The sequence below is a fragment of the Myotis myotis genome, unplaced genomic scaffold, assembly GCF_014108235.1.
Source record: "Myotis myotis isolate mMyoMyo1 unplaced genomic scaffold, mMyoMyo1.p scaffold_m19_p_19, whole genome shotgun sequence".
Lineage (NCBI taxonomy): Eukaryota > Metazoa > Chordata > Mammalia > Chiroptera > Vespertilionidae > Myotis > Myotis myotis.
Window position 1 is genome coordinate 26,140,692 of NW_023416323.1, and position 21,803 is coordinate 26,162,494.

Sequence of the window (21,803 nt, forward strand, 5' to 3'; positions counted from 1 at the left end):
TTGTTAACATCCTATAGAAGCACTCTTTGGAAAATACTGCACATGATATTTGCCAATGGTGATGGTCAGGCATAAGGGGAGAAGGGCCACTTAATAATAAAGTCCAGCCCGGCCAGTATGGCTCAGTGGTTGAGGGTCGACCTATGAACCAGGAGATCACGGGTTCTATATCTGGTCAGGGCACATGCTTGGTTTGTGGGTTTGATCCCCAGTGCGTGGTGTGTAGGAGGCAGCCAATCAGTGATTCTCTTTCATTATTGATGTTTCCATCTCTCTCTCCCTCTCCCTTCCTCTCTGGAATCAATAAAAATATATTTTAAAAAATAATCAAGTCCACTTAATAGCTCTCTGGAATGAGTTCACTGTTTGGTTATTCTTTCAAGTCTGTGCTTTTAATTTTTTTAAAAAGAAATTTTGTTTTATTATTTTTGTTGTTAATCCTCACCTGAGGATATTTTTCCATTGATTTTTAGGGAGAGGGAAAGGGAGGGGGAGAGACAGAGAGAGAGAAACAGCTATGTGAGAGAGACACATGGATTGGCTGCCTCCCGCATGCACCCGGATCAGGGCCAGGATGGAGCCTGCAACCAAGGTTCATGCCCTTGACGGGAATCGAACCCAGGACCCTTCAGTCCACAGGCCAGCACTCTATCCACTGAGCCAAACCAGCTAGGGTCGTGCTTTAATTAAAAAAAAACATGCCAGCTGTTTCATTTTCTCCTTGGAAGACCCAAGAAGAAAATTTAATATCCTCTTCCATTGCCTTCACCCAGTTCCTATCTCTTCACCAGTCCTCCTGTAGTAAATGCTGTTGCTGACACCGCTTTCCATTCTCCAGCAGTTGTGTTAGCGGCTAATGGCTCACAGCGTCACCCTTCTCCGAACTGTGCTCAGTCCGCATAGCCCGTGTTTCTCCCAGAAATGCCTGGGAAATCATGCTCCTCCCTTCCCCGCCTCCTAGTGGCCTACAGCCCATGAAGGACTGAAGAGCGGTACAAAGCCCAGCTCCCGTGCTTCTGAGAGGGATAAACCTTGTGGTGCATTTTCTATTCCAGAGTTCACTGGAGGATCAGACTGAGGCAAGACTTAGATGAAGCCACATCTTTGGGCTTCTTCCCCTATCCTGCTTCCCTCTGTCTTAATAAATCATTTGCACTGGAATCCCTGTCTCAGGCTCTGTATCTAAGGAACCCAACTTAAGATACCATGTGGGCAGTCCTGGCTCTCAAGGGGTTTCCTGCTTCCATCTCATCCAGGGCCCTGCAGATGGGACCTCTACCAAGAAGCCTTCCCGGGCGCTCATTCATTGGCAGCATGTTTAATAAGAAGGAAGTTGGACGCCTACTCTGGCCAGGTACTGCACTAACCTCTTTTTTTAAAAAAAATATTTTTATTGATTTCAGAGAGGAAGGGAGAGGGAGAGAGAGATAGAAACATTGATGAGAGAGAACCATTGATTGGCTGGCTCCTGCACGGCCCACACTGGGGATCAAGCCTGCAATCCGGGCATGTGCCCTTGACCAGAATCCAACCTGGGACCCTTCAGTCTGCAGGCTGATACTCTATCCCCTGAGCCAAACCAGCTAGAGATGTGCTAACCTCTTTATGTGCGTTAACTCATTAAATCCTCCCAAAACTCCGATTAGGTAAATACAGATGAGGAAGCTGTATTCTTAGAGATGAGGAGACTGAGGCTCAAAGAGGTGCAGTGGCTTGCTCACACAGTAAGGGAATGATGGGAACTGGGGAGGATTTGCCAGATTTCAAATCCTTGTATTTAACCACTAGGTTCTACCGTATATGATAACATCAGAACATTTTTTTTTTTTTTTTTTTTTATGGCTCTGTCTTCCCTACCCGAGACAGTGGGGCTACCCACAGAGCTGAGAGCTTGGCATTTTTTGTGTCTGCTGCTGACAGATTGCACGGAGGGCTTCATGTTATCAAAATCCCTCAAGCATCTTTGCCTCTCAGTCTGAAAAGTGCAAGTGGCCTTGGAACCACTCCTTACCCCTCCAGCATGCCGGCCCTGGGAGGTGGGGTGAAGCCCTTTGCTTCTGAGCTCCTGGGGGGCACATTGTTTTCCTTGAACCCTTCCACACCCAAAGCTGTAGCTGCAGGGATGCCTCCCACGCCACTGCAGAGAGGGATCTGCATTGATGAGAAGAGCAGCAGTGGGAGGCAGCTAGCTCATCACTCCCCTGGAGGCCTCCTGGGTTCACAGAAGAAAGCACAGGCACTTCAGTGTGGGAGGGAGGGTGAGAGCTGGGCCACGTGAAGAGGGGGAATGACCCCAGTGGGAGAAGACTGAGGGAAGGAGAAAAATTTGAGAGAGGAGGTGGGTAGTGGAAACTGGCAGGGGACGGCTCATTTATGCAACAAACTGTTTCAACCACCTACAACGTTCTAGGCACTGTTCTAGTCGACCAACCAAAGACCCTGCTCTAATGGGGCAGCGTAAGCATAACAACAATAAACATAGTCATAATGATATGTTAAACAAAAGAACCTTTGTGGCCTAAAGCTTTTCTGAAAGAAAGGGTTTATTGAGTCATATGCTAGCCAGAAAAAGGACCATGTCCTGGGACATACACAGTCTAAATCACCAGTAGTAGGGCTGGATGGAGAAGAACATGGGCCCAGTCCTGGATCCTTTATACGATGGGTTTGGTGAAGAAAGATGTAAGCTGTTTTGAAAGAACTTACACTGGCTCTGTTTAAAGAGGGGTTGGGAAAAGGTCAAGCTGTAGCCGTTCTAGGGCAGATGCATAGCCGGTAAGGAAGAAATATTTCCAACTTCTGGGTTGGTTGTGGGCAACAAGCCAGAAAGCTCATGCATAATCAGGATGAGGCGGTTCTAGTGGTTCGCTATTTTTTCTTTAGATAGCTCTCTGGAAATTAATCAAAAGTTTTAACAGACACTCAAGAATGTGAGTCGTCTTTTGTCGGTTTTGGCCTGTGGTTCTGTTAACTGATTAATCTCTCCCCCCTCCTCCCACCCTCTAGCCTGCCATAAATCAATTTAGGACATCTCAGAATTTTTCCTCTTGTCAAATGGTTAGTACTTTTTGAGCATTTTACTATACAACCATCTCAGCATTCAATACTGTTATTAACCCATTTTGACAGATGACAGGTGACAAGGAGACGCAGAGTAACCAAGTGACTGGCCAAGGTTACACAGAGGTAGAGTAGGGTCCCCCATCTCCTTTGAGACCCAAGGCAGGGCCTTTCCGGCTCCCTGTTAATGACAGTAGATTTGGAAAGTACCTTCCTGTAAGAAAAATTCCAGAAATACAGATAAGGCTTAAGTTCTCCTTGCCTCTCCCCGTTCCTGGCAGTCTCTGCCCCAGAGTGTGTTCCCTTCCAGTCCTGTTCCCACACATACTGTGTGTCCATATACATTATTTTAAATAGAAATTTGAGTAGAAGCTTGTTTCTTTCTTTTTTTTTATTTTATTTTATTTTTATTTTTTAATATATTTTATTGATTTTTTACAGAGAGGAAGGGAGAGAGATAGAGAGTTAGAAACATCGATCAGCCGCCTCCTGCACATCTCCCACTGGGGATATGCCCGCAACCCAGGTACATGCCCTTGACCGGAATCGAACCTGGGACCCTTCAGTCCGCAGGCCGACGCTCTATCCACTGAGCCAAACCGGTCAGGGCTATATACATTATTTTTGACATGAGTGGCTTCCCGCGTACACAGGGTTCTAACTACTTGCTTCTTACCCCTTAACAAAATGTATTGGACACGTTTCCTATTGTACATACAGTTCTGCGTGGTTCTAACTGCTGCATAGTATTCCATTGCATGGATATGCCTTTATTTCCCCAGTGCCCTAAAGAGAGAGCGTTTCCAATCTCCCGCGATTACAAACAAGGCTGCCATTCAGAACTCTGCTGATCCCCTTTCCACTGCAGAGTTGCGAAGTGTCTTCCGTTAGTACCCACGTGCATAAAACCCAGAAAGCACTACCACCAACTGCTAATCCAACGGCAGCCGTTCAAGCTCAAGCAACATCTACGCTTCTCCCTTCCCCCGCCCTGCTCCAGGATTTTTTTTTCCCCCCTCGGGAGAAAAGCCAGTCGCGGCCAGAAGGTTAAACAAACAAACCCAAACCTGAAAGCGCGAGTCCCGGAAAAGGAGCCTATGTCTTTAAGGCGCATTGGTTCCTCTGGGAGTTGTAGTTTTGTTGGCCCACGGAGCCACCTTCTCGCCTCACCTTCTTTCTGGATCTGATCACTGACTGCCCTTTTGGAAAGTGCTTGCCCTGCGATAGGTGAGAACTGTTTTTTTTGTTTGTTTTTTGAGAGGACAAGCCCGGGCCGGCGGAGAGGTGAAACTACATTTCCCAGGGTGCGCCGCGAAGGGACGCGCAGCCCCTCCTAAAAGCCGGCTGAGCCCACCACCAGGCGGAGGCAGGTACGTGGGACCACGCGTTTCCGCTTCGCGCACCTCACTCCCTACTCGCCAATTCTTGGCCTGATCTCTGCGAGGGGCAAGACCGAGGCAGGGAGTCCCCGAGAGCTCCGCTGGCGCCCCTGGGCACCCACTGGCTGTAGGGGGTGGGGGCTGGCGCCCCTGGGCACCCACTGGCTGTAGGGGGTGGGGGTCAGCAGATCCTGCGTCCCTTTTGCTGGGGTCTTTCAATGGGGGTTCCGAGACTTGGGAACGGGGAGGAGATGCGGCTCCAGGACCTCCTCGTCCCGGAGGCAGATGGGGTGCTGGATGCCTTCGCTGCTGATTTTGCGTTGAGGTCGCTTTTCTGCCTCTGTGTCCCGTGGGGTCTCGTCACTATGCACAGATCTCAGTTACGCTAGTCCCCTCTTTATCCGCAGTTTTGCTTTTACGATTTCATTTACCTGAGGTCTTCCATCTGAAGAATATTAAGTGCAAATTCCAGAAATAGACAATGCATGCTTTAAGTTGTTTGAAGTTCTGACTAGACTGATGAAACCTCCCCTGGCCTGCGCCCTCCTGCCTGGGGCATAAATCACCCCTTTGTCCCACGTAATCCCGGCTGTATACTGCTACGAGCTGGTTAGTAACTTAGTAACTTTCTTGGTTATCAGATCCACTGTCAGGTATCGAAGTTCAAGCGACGCTTATTTGACTTGATAATGGCCCTATAGTGCAAGAGTAGTGGTGCTGGCGATGCAAGCATGCAGAGTAGCCATAAAGTGCTTCCTTTATGGGAGAAGGCGAGAGTTCTCGACTTAATAAGGGAAGAGAAAAAAATCGTATGCTGAGGTTGCTAAGATCTATGGTAAGAATGAATCTTCTATCTGTGAAATTGTGAAGAAGGAGAAAGAGATCCGTGCTAGCTTTGCCGTCACTTGAAATTGCCAAAGTTACGCAGCTGCCCTAAGGGATAAGTGCTTGGTTAAGATGAAAAAGGCATTACATTTGTGGGTCGAAGACAGGAACAGAAAATGTGTTCTGATGGGTGGCAACATGTTGTGCCCGAAAGCAGTGAGCCTGTACAAAGACTTCAGCAAAGGGTCCCCTGAAAAGAGTGACGCCAAGCCATTTTTACAGCAAGTGATATAAAAATCCCGGAGAGGCTGTGTGCGCTGCGAAGAAGCTGCTGCCACTTTTCCAGCAGTTGCACAAGTTGATTAAGGAGAAAGGATACCATCTGAAGCTAGTCTTCATAGGTAGGTATGTATGCATAGGAAAAAACATAGCATGTATAGGGTTCATACTATCCTTGGTTTCAGGCATCCCCTGGGGGTCTTGGAATGTATTCCCCGTGGATCGGGGGGACTACTTTGCTGGCCTTTTGTGTAATTTACAGTGTCATTTTACTCCCTATCAGTTTCCACTTTTTTTTTTTTCTTACTAGAAGGCAAATCAGATTCCTCCATGTGCCTGTTTTTCCCTTGAAAGCTCTAAAATGCAAGGTCCCTGCCCTACCTTTCTTCAAACAGCATATGAAAAAGTCTTAATATTTTCTGTCCCTGATTCTCCATCCCTCCCCCCCAATTTAGCAAATAGTATTTCAACTAAAAAAGTGGGCAGAATATTGAAATAGAAGGCTATTTTCTAAGTTTTCTGTACGGATGTCAGGTATGACCGAGGGCAGAGGCCCCGGGAGAGAGATGTCTTGTTCCTATAGGGTGGTTAAGAACATGGACCTTAGACTTGGAAACACCTGTTCGGCCTGTACTAGCTGTATGACCTTGGGCGGGCTATTTCATCTCTTTAAGCTACAGTTTCCTTACCTCTACCATGAGTGTGGTAAGATCCAATTCTTAGGGAGGGCTGCAGAGTAGGTCATATGAGCTGATACTACAATGCCTTTGGCATGGTGCCTGAAAAAAGCAGCCCCTAAGTATTAGCTACAAGTATCATGCCACCTTTTGTGTTACCATAAAATACCCTTTTGGCTGATCTGGCGAGGCATGCTCCTCAGCCTTGCTTGATTTCCCTAGGCCTTGCCTGATTATTACTATTTTTTAAAATATATTTTTACTGATTTCAGAGAGGAAGGGAGAGGGAGAGAGCGCTAGAAACATTACTGATGAGAATCATTGATCGGCTGCCTCCACGCCCCCTACTGGGGATCGAGCCCACAACCTGGGCATGTGCTCTTGGTCGTAATCGACCCCAGGACCCTTCAGTTCGCAGGCCGAGGCTCTATCCACTGAGCCAAATCATCCAGGGTTTCCCTGATTATTTTTCTTCTTCAGGATCATCTTTGACTCAGAGAATATTTCAGAGCCTTCATTTCTACCAGCTTCAGGGCCAAGTTAAACGCTCCTGCTTCCTTTTCCTGCTGGAGAGAACTACCATTCATTGAGCTCCTGCTATGTGCTGCATATTGTACATTTTATTTAATGCTGGTAACTGTCCTAGGAGGTTGGTATTGTTGGCCTTAGTTTTCAGATTAGGAAATTGAGGCTCAGAGAGATGAAGTAACCTGCTCAAGATCACACAGGAAGAGGCCGAGATGGGGAGAGAGCCCGGGGGGCTGGTTCCCAGCCCAGAACTGTTCCTCTGCTCCAGTCTCTAGTTAGATGCCGTCCAGATAGGGCTGCCCTCCCTCCTCCGGCCATGACCTGTCATCTGCCCATGCCTCCTATCACTGTGCTGAGGCCAACACTGAGCTCAGACTTTTGGACTGTCCTGGGGGCATTTCTTCCTTGCTCTCTTTTGTCACCTTTGCTTGGGACCAGACATCGTTAGTACCATGACTTAAATAAGAATCAGAGAGACCCGGGTCCCAGTCATGGCGGTAGCATCTATTAGCATCTGGAGAATGGACAGAACACTTGCCCTGCAGGGATGTAGTGGGAATGAGAAGTCATCTTGTCTTAACTATGGGTCAGCGTGGGGGAGCCCACTTCTCATGGCTGTGATCATGAACGTCCTCCCCGTTTCATCGCCACCTGAATGGAGCACTTTATATATATTTACTCCTTTTGTTCTTGTTTTCAGTCCTCCACAGCAGGCCCAGTGTAGTGGTTAAGAGGATGGACTTTGGAGCAAAAGTGTCTGAGTTCAGATTTCTATTTACTTATTAATTAAATTGATTGGGGTGACATTGGTCACCATGAACATAAAGGTTGTTCTGTGGTGTGGGTTTCTGTGTTACAATATCTGTGCCTTGCACGGTGTGCCCACCATCCAGAGTCAGATCATCTGTCACCACGGAGTTCAGATTTGACTCTGCCACTTGCTAGCTGTGTGACCTTGGACATGTGACCCAGTCTCTCTGTGCCTCAGTTTCCTCATCTATTTTTTTTAGGATAAAGATGGTACTTTCCACACATTAAGTGAGAGGTTCATACAGTGATTTTTTTTCCTTTGACGGTGCCAAGAAGGAGATGATATTATACTCTCCATGTTGGTTCAGGTTCTTGGAGAAGCCGAGACCAAGATGGGGTTAGATTTATTGGGGGAGGGAAAACGAGGAGGGAACTGGAGGAAGCAGGGGAGTGATGGGCGGGAACAGTCTCAGACTGCAGTGAGGTTCTAAGAGTTTCTGGTAGGTGGGTGGGCAGTCCTGGAGCCAAGACTGCCTGTCAGAGGAACCCTAAATTGCTGGGAGGGGTCTGTCTTCCTGGCCCTGCTGCTGAGTCATTGGTTGGGAGCTGCTGGGAAGCATGGCCTCCAGGGGAACAAGCTGGGGGACACTGGTCAGTGACACGCCTGCTTCAGGAGACTGGAGGGGGTAGGGGTGCCAAAGATCACACAGTAAGTTGGTGGACAAGCTGGAATCTCTCGCCGCCCATTTACTGGGAAGGCCATCTGGGCATCCCTGGGAATGCCTTGGCCCTCAGGAGCCTGGCCAAGATCTCAGCTCAGATTTCCCCTCTGGATTTCCCTGCTGGGCTGAGCAGGGAACAGAGCACTTTCTGTTAGTGGTTGAGGCTTTCCCTGCCAGCTTGTGGGAGTGTGGGTGTTGCTAAGTGGTGGGTCTCTCCCGGTGGCAGAGGAGTAGGGCCTAAGAAGAAACCTGCTGAGGTTCAGGTTTCCTGCTGGCTCTGGCTGGGGTGCGGGCTGGCCATGAGTTCCTTGTGCCCCTGGGAAGGCATGCAGCTAGCGCCACCATCGCTCTGACACTGAGCTTTGGGGGTTGGAGGGAGGAGGTGGGGGAGGGCTGCTTCGTAGGACAGCAGTCGGGACTCTGCCAGAGGCTGATGCCAGGGCACTCCTGGGGACCTGTCTGCAGAGGTCTTGGGGAGGCCAGGGTCCCTGGAGTCAGATTGGTTTCCCGTCTGGTAGGAGAGAAATGTTGGGGGAGTTAGGAAGGGGTGAAGCCATTGCTTTGGCCCCATCTTTCCCTCACTTGCTCAGAGTGCCTGAAAGAAGATGGTGGCAGGTGGGGTGGCAGCCTCTTTCAGGCGTGGAGCCTCTGGGAGGGGAGATCCCCCCTGAAGTCCCTAGGTGTGGGCACTGTTGGCATCCTGCCCAGATCCCTAGAACAGGCTGGTGCCCTCCTCCCACAACTGTCCCCTTCCCCAGGGAATTCCCTTCAGCCTCAGGAGCCTGGGAGGTTAGGCCTTCCCTCCCCCCCGATCACAGCCAATGACTGAATGCTGAGGGGCCAGTGGTACAGAAAGGGTGGGCCCTTGCTTTAAGGTGGGGCCCCCTGTCTCCCCCACCCTGCTCCCCTCACTTCCTCTCCTGAGGAGATCACGTGCACCCAGAATGAGAACGTCAAAGACACACTGATCACGTGACCCAGCAATCCCACACCGAGGAATCCACCTGGAGAGATGAGGTCTTAGGTTCCTACTCAATTCGCACATGAATGTTTATAGCAGCTCTAATCATGGCTGTCAAAACCTGGAAACAGCCCAGATGTCCTTCAGTGAGTGGATGGAGAAACAGGCTGTGGAAGGTCCGTGCAAAGAAAGAACTACGGTGCTGATATGCACAGCCAACTTGGATGAATCTCAGAGGCATGGTGCTGAGTGAAAGAAGCCAGTCTCAAAAGATTACATTCCAACTCTAGCTGAAGAGAACTGATTGATGATTGTCCAGTGTGACCGTAGTGGTGACCACAAGACTCTATGCAAGTGTTAAAATCCATAAAACAATACAAAAACCAATCTTAGGGTATGACAACATAAAATAATCCACGCACACCTCTATTTCTGCCTCAGGAAGCCCCTCAACTTTGGCTAGAATGGAGCAGCCCAAGGGGGTTGATTGGACGGTTATCATCCTGACATGCCAGTACAAGGACAGTGTCGAGGTCTTCCAGAAAGGTAGGGGACCCTCCCTCCCCACTCTGCCCTAATGTGGGAACCCCTCCCCACACCCCTATACCTCCTATAGTTCAAACCCAGAGTCTGCTTCTTCCTAGCCATGTGACCTTTGACATACGTCATTTCATTGAGACTCAGTTTTCTCATCTGTGAAATGGGAATAATTGTACCTCCCTCACAGAGTTGGGCAGAGAGCTAATGCGCTACTACATGCAAAGCTACTGAGTCAAAGATGAAATAATTATCAGTAGGTTTGCTTTAGTTGCTTGGGACCAGGGCTGGGAGGCTGGGGAGCAGGTCCCAGCTGTGTTCTGAACACAGAGCTGGAAGTGCGGCAGAAACGAGAGCAGATCCCCGCCGGGACTCTGTTACTGGCTGTGGAGGACCCTGAGACGCGTGTGGGCAGCGGAGGAGCCACCCTCAATGCCCTGCTGGTGGCTGCTGAACACCTGAGTGCCCGGGCAGGCTTCACTGTGAGTGCTCACATCGTTCCTGTCGTACCTCAGTGGCTTGTGTCGGGGCCTCTCCCCAGACAAGAGGGTGCCGTCCTTGGTGCCTTCTGCCCAGGCCTCTTGTCTACAGGGCTCTTCCATTCTTGGCAGGTGGTCACCTCTGATGTCCTACAGTCGGCCTGGATCCTCATCCTGCACATGGTTAGTAAGATGCTGGGCGGGGTGCCATGCAGAAGGCTGGACCCATCGATCCTCAGGGTTGGATAGGGGTGTGTTTGCAAGGTGTTTTCTGTGCAAATCCAGAAGAACTGGAGTCAGAATTGATCCAAGTATCCAAAAAATAGGCAACTGGCTAAATATAAATAGCATTATCTTTCTGGTGGGATATTAGAAAGGGATGAATAAGTCCATCTAGTTCTGTGCATTGAAAGAGACTTCCCAGCTTCGTGACCTTGGGCAAGGCGCTGGACCCTTTCTAGGCCTCAGTTTCTGCATCTGTAAAATCAGGACGGCGATGGTTCCTGCTTTGTGTGGAGATGCTGAGATGATCCATGAAATGCTTAAAGCGGGACCTGCCTTTATATAGTTCCCCATGTTACTTCCCCAGTTTTACCTGTGTATGTGTGTGTGTGTGTGTGTGTGTAAATGTGAGTGTGTGTGTTAAGTTCTATTGTTTCTACCTTTTCAGAATCTCATTTTTGTAAAAAATGAAAAATTAAAGAATATATGCATATAATTCTGAAAGGGTATACCTCAAAATGAGAGGAATGGTGATTATTCCTGAGAGATTTTCTTCTTGCATACCTGAATTTTCTAACTTTTTACTAGAATCATGTAACTGGGAAGGTTACACGAGAAAACACTCTAGCTTGATGACTTTACACCTTTGCACAGCCCCGGGGGTGTGCCCAGGCTCCATGCCCCAAGGACTCTTTCCCCTGCCCTGCTTCCCCCCTAGGGCCGAGACTTCCCCTTCGATGACTGTGGCCGGGCCTTCACCTGCCTCCCCGTGGAGAACCCCCAGGCCCCCGTGGAGGCTCTGGTCTACAACCTGGATCGCTTGCTGGACATCATGACCGATCAGGTGAGGCCAGAGGTGCCTTAGGGCCTCGCTCCTCTCTCATTGCACCACCAGCTGCAGCCTGTCCTGGCTCAGACGGGGTGCCAGGAAGAATGGCTTTGGCGGCGCCTAGAGTTAGAGCTTTAGGAAATGAGTGTTGGCAAAACTGGAGGGAGGTGTGGTCCCAGGAGGTGGGCAGGAGGGTCAGGGAAGGCCCCTGTTACCTCAGAGTCTCCCTAGAGCAGGGAGACAGGCTCGACACTGGGCTGTGTGGGAGCAGAGGAGGGGCTGGGCCAGGCCACCCACCATCTGCACTCTCTCCCGCGGCTGGGCCAGGCCACCCACCCTCTGCACTCTCTCCCGCAGCTGGGCCCAGGCTCCCCACCAGGCGTGTGGGTCTGCAGCACCGACATGCTGCTGTCTGTTCCTCCCAACCCAGGTGAGCCTGAGAAGGCTGGGGACCTCCTCCCTTGCCGTAGCCAGAGGGGGGACGTGCCTGTCCTAGCTCACCCGTTCTGGGCCTGGCCCACTGCCCTATTCAGAAGGGAAGCTGTAGCATGGAGACACCAGCCCTGCCCCTTCTGCCCCCCAGGGCTGCCGTAGAACTTTGGGAGGGGAGGCATCGTCATTCTCCCAGAGGAACGTCCATTTGGCTCGGGAACCATATTTTCCTTTTAGAGGCGCCCAGACGCCCCTGCCCTGAGCTCTCATCTTTACCTGGTTGGGGCCTTCCTGCCTTGGGTTGGGGCCCCCGGGGAGGCTCCTGACTTCTCTCCTCATAGGGATCAACTGGGGCGGCTTCCGGGGAGCCAGAGTGATCGCCTTTCCAGGAACCACAGCCTACGCCCGGAACCATGGTGTCTACCTCACCGACTCCCAGGTAGTGCCCCTGGGGCAGTGGCACGGCCCCGGAGCCGGGCTGGGATGGCCTCCTGGTCCTGTGCTCTGGGCAGCCTCTTGCTCTGGACTTTCTGGTACAGCCTGGCTTCGGAGGAGTTTCCTCTGTGGCAACAGGTCTCATGCTCACTTAGTCTTTGGCCAAACTTGCATTGCACGTGGACCCTGTGCCGGGCTCTGTGCTGGGCCGGGGAAGACAGGCAAAGCCCTTCTCCCGTTGGGTGGGACAGTGCTCCCGGGAGCATGCTGGTGCCTGTCGGACATGCACCGGGGTTTTCACTGGAGAACACCCTTGCTGTGTCCCTGTTCCTGGTCGTCCTCGGCCCCCTTCCCTAACTCTGTTTTCTCCCCCGACACAGGGCTGCGTTTTAGACATTTACTACCAGGGCAGCGAGGCGGACATACAGCGGTGCGCCAGGCCTGACGGGCGGGTGCCACTGGTATGGCTGCCGCCGAGGTTGGGCGGCTTTGGGGACCCCGTGGAAAAGGGCGGGATTGCCTTTCTGCTCGGGGAAGAGCTCCACTCCTTCTAGAAGATTCCCAGGCGGGACAGAACCAGAATCTGTGGTGGAGGAGCAGGCGGAGCCAGAATCTGAGGAAAGGGTCTTGCCCCAAACGGGAAAGGCTAGAACAAGAACGCGAGAAAGTTCAGGAATGCGTTGGGAGGAAGTCTGGAAGCCGACTTGGGGGATCCTTCTAGAATGAAGGACGAGGATGCGAGTGGTGGGTAAGGGTCTGGGACCAGACCAGGGGATGATAGAGAACTAGGTTTGGGAGGAGGCCTGAAAACTGAGGTGGGTCCCAGAAGGTTCCTGTTCAGGGGACCCCCCTCCAGTAAGCCTGGAATCTGGGTGCAGGAGTGGTCCCGAAGATGAAGGACTCTGCCTGGCATAGCAGCCAGCCTTTTGGTCCATCTTTATGTGTCTTCCCCCAACTCAGGCCCAAGCCTGACACCAGGGTCCCCCCACCTGACCCTCATGGGGGCTCCTCCAGGTCTCCGGAGTCGCCTTTTTCTCCGTGGAGACTGCTGAGCACCTCCTGGCCACTCACGTGAGCCCCCCGCTGGATGCCTGCACCTACATGGGTTTGGACTCCGGAGCCCGGCCTGTCCAGGTGACTGAGGGTGGGGGCTGGGGGCCCTGGCCTGGGGAAAGGCCCGAGACTGGCTCTGTGACCTCAGGCTCGCCCCTTCCCCTCTCAGGGTCCGTGTCTCTGGGGATGGGGCTGCCCCAGTTTGGCCTAGGAGCCCCCAATAGCTGTGCTTCCTGTACTTGTCCCAGCTGTCTCTGTTTTTCGACCTCCTGCTGTGCATGGCCCGGAATGTGAGCAGAGAGGACTTCCTGGCGGGGCGGCCTCCGGAAACGGGGCAAAGCGACGCAGACGTCGAGGGTTATCTTCAGGTGGCGCGGGCCAAGCTGTGGAGGGAGCTTCGTGATCAGCCCCTCACCATGGGTGGGTGCTGCCTCTCGGTTCTCTGGGTGGGGAGGCCATCGGAGTGAGGACCCCCTACCCAGAGCTACAAGGCCGCCTCCTGCCTGGTCCCTGGGCTCCTGGACCAGGCAAGTCTAGTGCATGTATCAGCCAATTGTCCTTTCCCAACCCAGAGGCCTGACACCCCCCAACTCTCCCCACCCCCAATAACTCTTCCTTTTGTCTCATTCCTGGGCTCCGGGCCCAGTCTTTCCATTTTCTAGCTGTGTGACTTTGGGCAGGTTACTGAGCCTCTCTGGATTTTAGCTTCCCCATCAGCACAGTGGGCTCATGGCTAGGCCTGCCCTCCAGGGCCCGATGAAGATGTGTCTGCCGGCTGGAGGCCTGGCTGGGCTCAGAGCAGCAGCAGGCATAGGGGTGGGGTCATTGCTTGTATCTTTACAGCATATATCCCCGACGGCAGCTACAGCTACATGACCAACTCGGCCAGTGAGTTCCTGCTCAGCCTCACGTTTCCCAGGACTCCTGGGGCCCAGGTCGTGCACTCCCAGGTGGAGGTAAGACCAGCAGAGGTGCCTAAGGACAGGTGGGATAGGGGCTCCTAGAAAGGAAAGGAACAGCCCACGCTTGGAGCCGACTACCCATGACTATAGATGTCGTCATCCCCATTTGGCGGCTCAGACAGGTTAAGTAACTTGCCTAAGGCCACAGAGCCAGTAAGTGGTCAAGGCAGGATTCTGCATCCAGGCCTGCCTGATGGAGAAGCTAGAGAAGACCCTACCCCTTTCTTTGGGGTCTGCTTGGAGAGGTGGTGATGGGCCGGGGTCAGTGCCATGGTGCTGTGGAAGGGACAGACAGATTTCCGAGGTTGCCCTCAGCGTGGTGGGGGTACCTGGGCTGGTGGGAGAGGTTTTCTGGGGAAGCTGCCATCCGGTGGGACCTCTGTTACTGAGGTCAGACTTCTCTGGAGGCCCCTGGGAGCAGCATGAACGGGTGGGATGAGAGTCGGCCGGAAGCTGGGGCCAGGTTAGGTGTAGAGGGCACTCACGACCTTCTCCCCCGCTGCTCAGGAGCTGCAGCTGCTGGGGGCCGGGAGCTCTGTGGTCAACTGCCTGCTGGAGGGCGCCATCCAGCTGGGTCCTGGGAGTGTCCTGCAGCACTGCCATCTCCAGGTGAGGCCTGAGAGCAGGGGCAGAGGGCAGGCAAGGCTGTGGGGGCCAGGCCCTGTGTGTGTTGGGGGGTGTCTGGAGCGGCACTGCCCCCTCAGGATGCCTGCCCTCTCCCTTGCCAGGGCCCCATTCACATCGGCACTGGTTGCTTTGTTAGTGGCCTGGACACGGCCCAGTCCGAGGCGCTACACGGCTTGGGGCTGCACGACCTTGTCCTGCAGGGGCACCACGTGCGGCTGCACGGAGCCCCTGTTCGTGCCTTCACTCTCGTTGGACGTCTGGACAGCTGGGAAGTAGGTGCCCGCCCTGTGTCCCCTCACCCCCATCTTCAGGCTCTGGGGAGCCCAGGGATCCCAGCCCAGTTTCCACTCCACGGCAGGGTCGCTGAGCGCTGGCCTGAGGGATAGGCTGTAGCCAGTAGAGTCTCACCATGCCTTGATCTCCCTCCTCATCTGCTCTGCCAGGTTCAGACTGAGGTTCAGAGAGGGAGGTGACCTGCCTTGGGCTGCAGAGCCAATGTTAGTGGATTGGGCCTAGCACCGGGATTCTGCGCCAGGTTCCCGGCACCTGGGCAGGGTCGCTGAGCTCCCGGGCTTGACAGTGTTTCAGAAGTTGCTTTCACATGTGCAGGTCTCTGTCCTGTCCCCTCTGGTCTTAGTGTCCCTAACCGCTCCCTTCCTGTGGTCCCCGAAGCCCTGACTGCTTCCTCCACTTCCCCCAGAGACAGGGGACAGGAACGTATCTTAACATGTCCTGGAATGAGTTCTTCCAGAAGACAGGCATTCGGTAAGACTGATGGCCTCCATGGGCCTCTGGGCCTCGGCAGCCAGGGCAGCCGCCTCTTCCAGGCTCATCTCTGCCTCAGCCCCAGAGCAGCACCTGCCCTCCCACCAGCCCACGGGGTCTGGGGTAGTTTGGGGCAGTCTGATCCTCCCCCAGCACATTCCCCCTGGACAGTTCCTAATTCCTGCCTGTGCTCAGGCTTTGGGATTTTGTCAGGCGGCCTGGGAAAGGGGGCAGGACAGTTTGTCCCCCTCCCTACATGGCCTGCTTGTGCTGCCTGGAGGAACTTGTCCGGCCCCCCCGCCCCCCGAGAATTAGCCAGCCCCCAGTGGACAGGCAGGCCGGCCTTGGAGAGGAAGCAGGAGCCCGGGCTTGCCTCCTGCTAATGTGCCTTCTCCCCACATCAGAAACTGGGACCTGTGGAACCCAGACACGCCCCCCACGGAGCGTTGCCTTCTCAGCGCCCGCCTCTTTCCTGTGCTCCACCCCTCGAGGGCCCTGGGGCCCAGGGACATGCTGTGGATGCTGGACCCGCAGGAGGATGGGGGTGAGGCCCTGTGGGCCTGGCGGGCCTCCTGGCGTCTGTCCTGGGAGCAGCTGCAGCCTTGTCTGGACCGGGCTGCCACACTGGCCTCCCGCCGGGACCTGTTCTTCCGCCAGGCCCTGCATAAGGCGCGCAAGGTGCTCGAGGCCAGGCAGGACCTCAGCCTGCGCCCACTGATCCGGGCCGCTGTCCGCGAGGGCTGCCCTGGGCTCCTGCTGACCACGCTGGACCAGGGTGAGTTGCCGGGTCTCTGTGTGGGGAAGCCAGGCCCAGCATCACCTGCCCTACCTGCCCTCTGGGTTGATGACAGGAGGTGGGAGACTTCAGAGCAGGGGAGAGACACAGTAGAGTTTGCTTTCAGGCTCCTGGGAAGCTTCATTCTTGTCAGTAGGGAGTTTGATGAGAGGCTGAGGCCTGGGCCCGAGCCTCTGGGTCCAGTCCAGTGAGCATCGGCAAACCCTACATGTTTTGTATTGGGTGCCAAAACGTAGGTGCCAGAGCCCTGGGGGATGTGGCAGGCTCTCCCAGGCAGCACCTCATTAATGATCCCAGCGATTGTGGAAAGTGGTCCCTATTTGAGTCATTCACCTACAGCCACACAGCTGGTTGGGGTGGCACTGCGACTGAACACAGGTAGTTTGACCCCTAAGTCTGAGTTCTTAACCGCTCTGGGCAACCTGGGTGGGGTAAAGAGGCACGGCTGGGCTGGGCTGGGCTGGGGCTGGCAGGATGAGAACTTTGCCAAGCACAGGAGTGGGGTGGGCAAAGTGAAGAGGTGTGAGGGGGCAGGAATGTTTGGGGGCTGTTGAACAGTCACTTGGGGAAGAGGGCAGGGGGGGTAGGTCCCTTCCCTAACCACCCGGCTTCTGGTCCCTCAGTGGCAGCGGGTGCAGGAGACCCAGGCGTGGCGGCCCGGGTGCTGGCCTGTGTGGCAGACGTCTTGGGCTGCATGGCAGAAGGCCAAGGTGGCTTACGGAGTGGGCCGGCTGCCAATCCCGAGTGGGCTCGGCCCTTCTCGTACTTGGAGAGTGGAGACCTGGCTGGGGGTGTGAAGGCACTTGCCCAGGAGCGGGACAAGTGGCTGAGCAGGTGGGTGCCAATGATGTCAGAACCCCTGGAGAAGCCCCTGGTCATTCTTATAGGTGCAGACCAGAGAGAGGTGGGGCCCAAGGAAGTCAGGCCCCAAACCCAGGCAGCCTGCCCCCAGCCTGGGGCTCCATGCCGCCATCTCCCCCTGCCCTCTTGGCAGGCCAGTCCTGTTAGTGCGAGCGGCTCGCCACTACGAGGGGGCTGGGCAGATCCTGATCCGCCAGGCTGTGATGTCCGCCCAGCACTTTGTCTCCACGGAGCCTGTGGGGCTGCCGGCACCTGGGCAGTGGGTGGTGGCTGAGTGCCCAGCTCGCGTGGATTTCTCTGGTGAGTCCCTTGGAGGGGGGTGAGGGTAGCCACCCCAGAGCCGGGCAGGCAGCCCCCTGACCAGCTTGGTCTTGTTCAACTGCTACAGGAGGCTGGAGCGACACGCCACCCCTTGCCTACGAGCTTGGTGGGGCAGTGCTGGGCCTGGCTGTGCGAGTGGATGGCCGCCGGCCCATTGGGGCCAGGGCTCGCCGCATCTGGGAGCCTGAGCTGTGGCTGGCAGTGGGGCCTCGGCGGGATGAGATGGCCATGAAGATAGTGTGCCGGAGCCTGGAGGACATGAGGGACTACTGCCAGCCCCATGCTCCAGGTCAGGGCACCCAGGACGTCTGCCGGTGGGAGTGGCACACATAGCTAGCTGGGGGCTAGGGCAGGACCCTGGAGACCCTGCTGGCCATGGGGGCCTGGCTTGAGGGCTACCCAGTCAGGTTGAGGAGCACCGAGGTCTCCTTGCCCAGGTGCATGCAGCTACAGGAGGCAGAGCTGGCACATTTGCCCATGTTGGGGAGCCCAGAGATCTTTTGGGGGCTTGGGGATGGGCTTGCACTGCTGCTGGGCTTTTGTCCCCTAGATGAGCCCCTAGATGGGAAATAGTGGAGGGGGGTGGTATGTCTGCTTCTGCCTTTGGAGACCAAATGCCTTGCTGGGTGCTGGTCCCTCCCAGGGGCCCTGCTGAAGGCGGCCTTCATCTGTGCGGGGATCGTGCAAGTCAGGTCCAAGCTCTCGCTGAGTGAGCAGCTGCTGCGCACCTTTGGGGGCGGCTTCGAGCTGCACACCTGGTCTGAGCTGCCCCACGGCTCTGGCCTCGGTGAGTGGGCCCTGTCCTGCTGCCAACCACTCCATCCCTGCCCTCCAGCCTCGCCTTCCTTCCTCCTCACTAACTCTGCCCAACAGACCAAGGGGGTGGGGCAGGTCTGGGCTGCGCAGAGGTGTTTCATGCCCGACTGACCTCTTCCCTGTCCTGCAGGCACCAGCAGCATCCTGGCAGGCACTGCCCTGGCCGCCTTGCAGCGGGCCGCGGGCCGGAAGGTGAGCAGGGAGGCCCTGATCCACGCAGTGCTGCACCTGGAGCAGGTGCTCACCACAGGTATGGGACCGCCTCTGCTGGGAGGGAGGTCACTGGCACTTTCCCAAGAGCTTCCGGGGGCTCCCCTGGGCTTGGTGACAGCCACTTAACTGCTGTTCCTTCAGATGGTTAGAGCTTCCTTATCACTCTGACCTCTGGTGATGTGCAACTTGAAACATTTCTACTTCCAAGGAGCTAATGTTTTAGGAGCACCTTTAGGTTCTGTGCTCTGCCTTTCATGTGTGTTAGGTACTTGTTTATTCCTCATGACTTTGTTGCCATCCAGGACTGTCCCTAAGGGTGGGGCTGGGCAGAATGGGTTTGTAGTAGGGGACGGGACCTTTACCCTGCCTTCCCAACCAACCTGCCTCTCCCTTGGGCTACGGTCATTGGTGCCCACCCCCACTTCCCGCCAGCCACGTGGGGGGCACCGAAGGCCCAGAACATGGCTCTGATCACAGGCTTCTCCCTCTTATCACCACCATGGCCCCTTGGAATCCATGCACAATGGGGAGCAGCTAGTTTGTTTGGCCCGATCCTAGGGTGCTGTGGTCACCCAGGATGCCAGGCTTCATCCCCATCGTGATTCTGGGCAGGAAACTGTCACAAAGATGTATAGATGCCGGTTATGCTACCTTTTCCAGTCCCTTTGCAGCCCACCCCCTCCTTTTGTTGTAATGACTCACATCCCGTAACAGGTAGTTATCAGCAAGAGGGGCAAATAGGGAGGCCTTCCTAGTTTTCTTCCAGGATGTACCATTCAAACCCTTCATTTGGTCAATTGACAACTATTGAGTATCCACTCAGTGTTGGACCCTGGGGATAAAATGAACAAATACAGGGTCCTTGCTCTCAAAAATTAAGTGGTCTGTTGGGGACAGACATTAATCATTAGCCACTCAAGTTGGGTTCTGGAATGAAATTTGTTCTCTCGCTGGGCTCATCCTGCTCCCAAGGCTGGTGACAGAAGCTGGACAGCTCACTTGGCCCAGCTGGAGTTGGGGGAAGCTATCTTGCCCACTGGTTCCTGCCAGAGCCTGGGCTGGGAGAGAGAAGTTGGGCCAGACAGGCTCCAACAGTGATGGACTCTGGGTTCACAGGAGGTGGCTGGCAGGACCAAGTGGGTGGCCTAATGCCTGGCATCAAGGTGGGGCGCTCCCGGGCTCAGCTGCCACTGAAGGTGGAGGTGGAAGAGATCACTGTACCTGAGGGCTTTGTCCAGACGCTCAATGACCACCTGCTCCTGGTGTACACTGGCAAGACCCGCCTGGCGCGCAATCTGCTACAGGTGAGCCTCAGCCCCGGGAGGAAGAAGGGAGGCAGGAGGGAGGCAGGGCCCAGCCCTTCATCGCACCCCTCCTGCCCCATCTGCAGGATGTGCTGAGGAGCTGGTATGCCCGGCTGCCTGCCGTTGTACAGAATGCCCACAGCCTAGTGCGGCACACGGAGGAGTGCGTGAAAGCCTTCCACCAAGGTGAGGTGCTTCCTCCCAGGGGCAGGGCACCAGGAGTGAGGGCTGGTCGCCCATGGGTCTAAGGCCACGGGCCTTTTCAGGCTTGGCACAGGACCCAGGTGTTAGGCCCCCGGGGACGGAAGCCTACCATCTGTCCTCCCTAGGGTCTCACTTAGATGGGAGCCATATCTCAGGACAATACTTGCACCATGGGGAAGGCCTCCAGTCCTATCTACCAAGAAGCAGGTGGGGGAAGAGGCTGGGCCCTTTCACCGAGTGCCAGGGAGTCAGAGCTAAGCAGGGTTCCAGTGAGTGGCTGTATCATTTACTGGACACTGCTGGGCACCATGTCAGTTTTATGTGCACGGGTCCTCAGACAGCCCTGTGAGGTGGTTCTTACTCCTGTTTCCAGCCCCTGGTTAAGCAGCACCTCTTGGCACTTTAGCGTCGATAAATGGGCACTGACAGAATATTCTGGCTCAGGCACGCCTTTCCCTTCTCTGCCCCACCCCAGGAAGCCTGCCTCTGCTGGGCCAGTGCCTGACCTTGTACTGGGAGCAGAAGAAGCGCATGGCTCCAGGCTGTGAGCCCCTGGCTGTGCGGCGAATGATGGATGTCCTGGCCCCCCACGTGTATGGCCAGAGCCTTGCAGGGGCAGGCGGTGGGGGCTTTCTCTATCTGTTGACCAAGGAGCCAAAGCAAAAGGAGGCTCTGGAGGCCGTGCTGGCCAAGACCGAGGTACCTGATGATGTTGGGTATGGTAATTGGTGGGGGGGCAGGAGCCTTCACTGTGGCCCACTGGCTAACTAGGGGCTGTAGCTACATGCCCCCCTGGCCTTGCAGCCTCAGGTCAGCCTCCGGAAGGCCAGAGATTTGCACAGAGCCCTCTACACACCTCTTGTCGTTTGCTCCCAGGGCCTCGGGAACTACAGCGTCCACCTGGTAGAAGTGGACACTCAGGGCCTGAGCCTGCAGCTGTTGGGGAGTGAGAACTCAACCTGATGCCCCTTCCCATGAGGCTTGTCCCTCCGCAAGAGAAGAAAACCTGGAGCTACAGCAGCCCCTCCCTTCAGAGCACCCAGCCTCCGACTCCCCACCTACCTCTATGGATCTGCTCGCAAAGGAAGCCGACTTGAGTTTGGGCCCAGCCCCCTGGTGAAAGAGACACCACGCTTGGGAACAGGACTGTGACCTCTTGATTCACTGTGGCTTAGGCTTGGCCTCTGCTCCATCTGGACATAGGAAGGTCCTAAGGTCAGTGCCCCTTGTGGCCTTTACAAGGCCAGCTGGGGCCTTCTTATTCTGCATGGAGGCCCTGGCAGGGGATGACAACCAGCCCTAGCAGAGGCTGGGTCCCTTGGTAAGGCTGACCCTGAAGAGGCCCTTTGAGGATTTCCTGTGGCCTTCCTTAGAGGCGGGCTTTTGCCTGAATAGACTTCATGTTCAGTACTCACTCCCAGGCTGACCTGATGGGGGAGTGGGAGTAGGAGTAGGAGTGGCGGTCCAGCCCCATGTCTGTGGAAGTGAGCCAGTGTGGTCTACAGCCAGTCACTGCCAACTCAGGCCTTAACCTGTACCATGGACTGTGCCATGTGGCCCTAGGTTTTCAGGACTGTGACCTTCTTGGAATAAATCGAATCTGCCCTTTGAGGTTGTCCTCAGAGAGCTCTTCCATTCCTGCCAGGAGGAGTTCCTACCTCCCTGGCACTGTGGGAAACTGCCTGGTGCTGAGGGCCCAAGAGGGGAATGAGGGTCTAGGGTCAGGTGAGTCACCAGCTATCAAGTAGGTCCTGGCAGGGGCTGTG

General features: G+C 54.9%; 1 protein-coding gene across 2 annotated transcripts; it reads left to right on the forward strand.

Moving 5' to 3' along the window:
- Nucleotides 1-4,160: 4,160 nt before the first annotated feature.
- FCSK (fucose kinase) lies at nt 4,161-21,648 on the forward strand. 2 transcript variants are annotated; one of them, XM_036346959.1, is made up of 25 exons: nt 4,162-4,430; nt 5,547-5,665; nt 9,623-9,727; nt 10,049-10,200; nt 10,330-10,380; nt 11,138-11,263; nt 11,606-11,678; nt 12,022-12,119; nt 12,496-12,576; nt 13,130-13,249; nt 13,417-13,588; nt 14,012-14,124; nt 14,638-14,739; nt 14,859-15,029; nt 15,458-15,522; nt 15,927-16,297; nt 16,942-17,152; nt 17,313-17,479; nt 17,568-17,789; nt 18,144-18,287; nt 18,447-18,566; nt 19,646-19,833; nt 19,920-20,019; nt 20,513-20,736; nt 20,914-21,648. In XM_036346959.1, exons 3-25 carry the CDS (start codon nt 9,646-9,648, stop codon nt 20,998-21,000), a joined length of 3,240 nt encoding a protein of 1,079 aa, XP_036202852.1. In that variant the 5' UTR covers nt 4,162-4,430; nt 5,547-5,665; nt 9,623-9,645; the 3' UTR covers nt 21,001-21,648. The 2 variants fall into 2 exon arrangements, with proteins under 2 accessions (XP_036202851.1, XP_036202852.1); XM_036346958.1 differs by lacking the exon at nt 5,547-5,665 and having other exon boundaries at nt 4,161-4,430; nt 20,914-21,053.
- Nucleotides 21,649-21,803: the final 155 nt, after the last annotated feature.

Bases quoted from the DNA above. Each gene is read 5' to 3' on its own strand.
- FCSK (XM_036346958.1), top strand. From the start codon at position 9,646: ATGGAGCAGCCCAAGGGGGTTGATTGGACGGTTATCATCCTGACATGC. The intron at 11,679-12,021 runs GTGAGCCTGAGA...CTCTCCTCATAG, and splicing joins GTCTGTTCCTCCCAACCCAG to GGATCAACTGGGGCGGCTTC. The intron at 17,480-17,567 runs GTGAGTCCCTTG...CAACTGCTACAG, and splicing joins AGCTCGCGTGGATTTCTCTG to GAGGCTGGAGCGACACGCCA.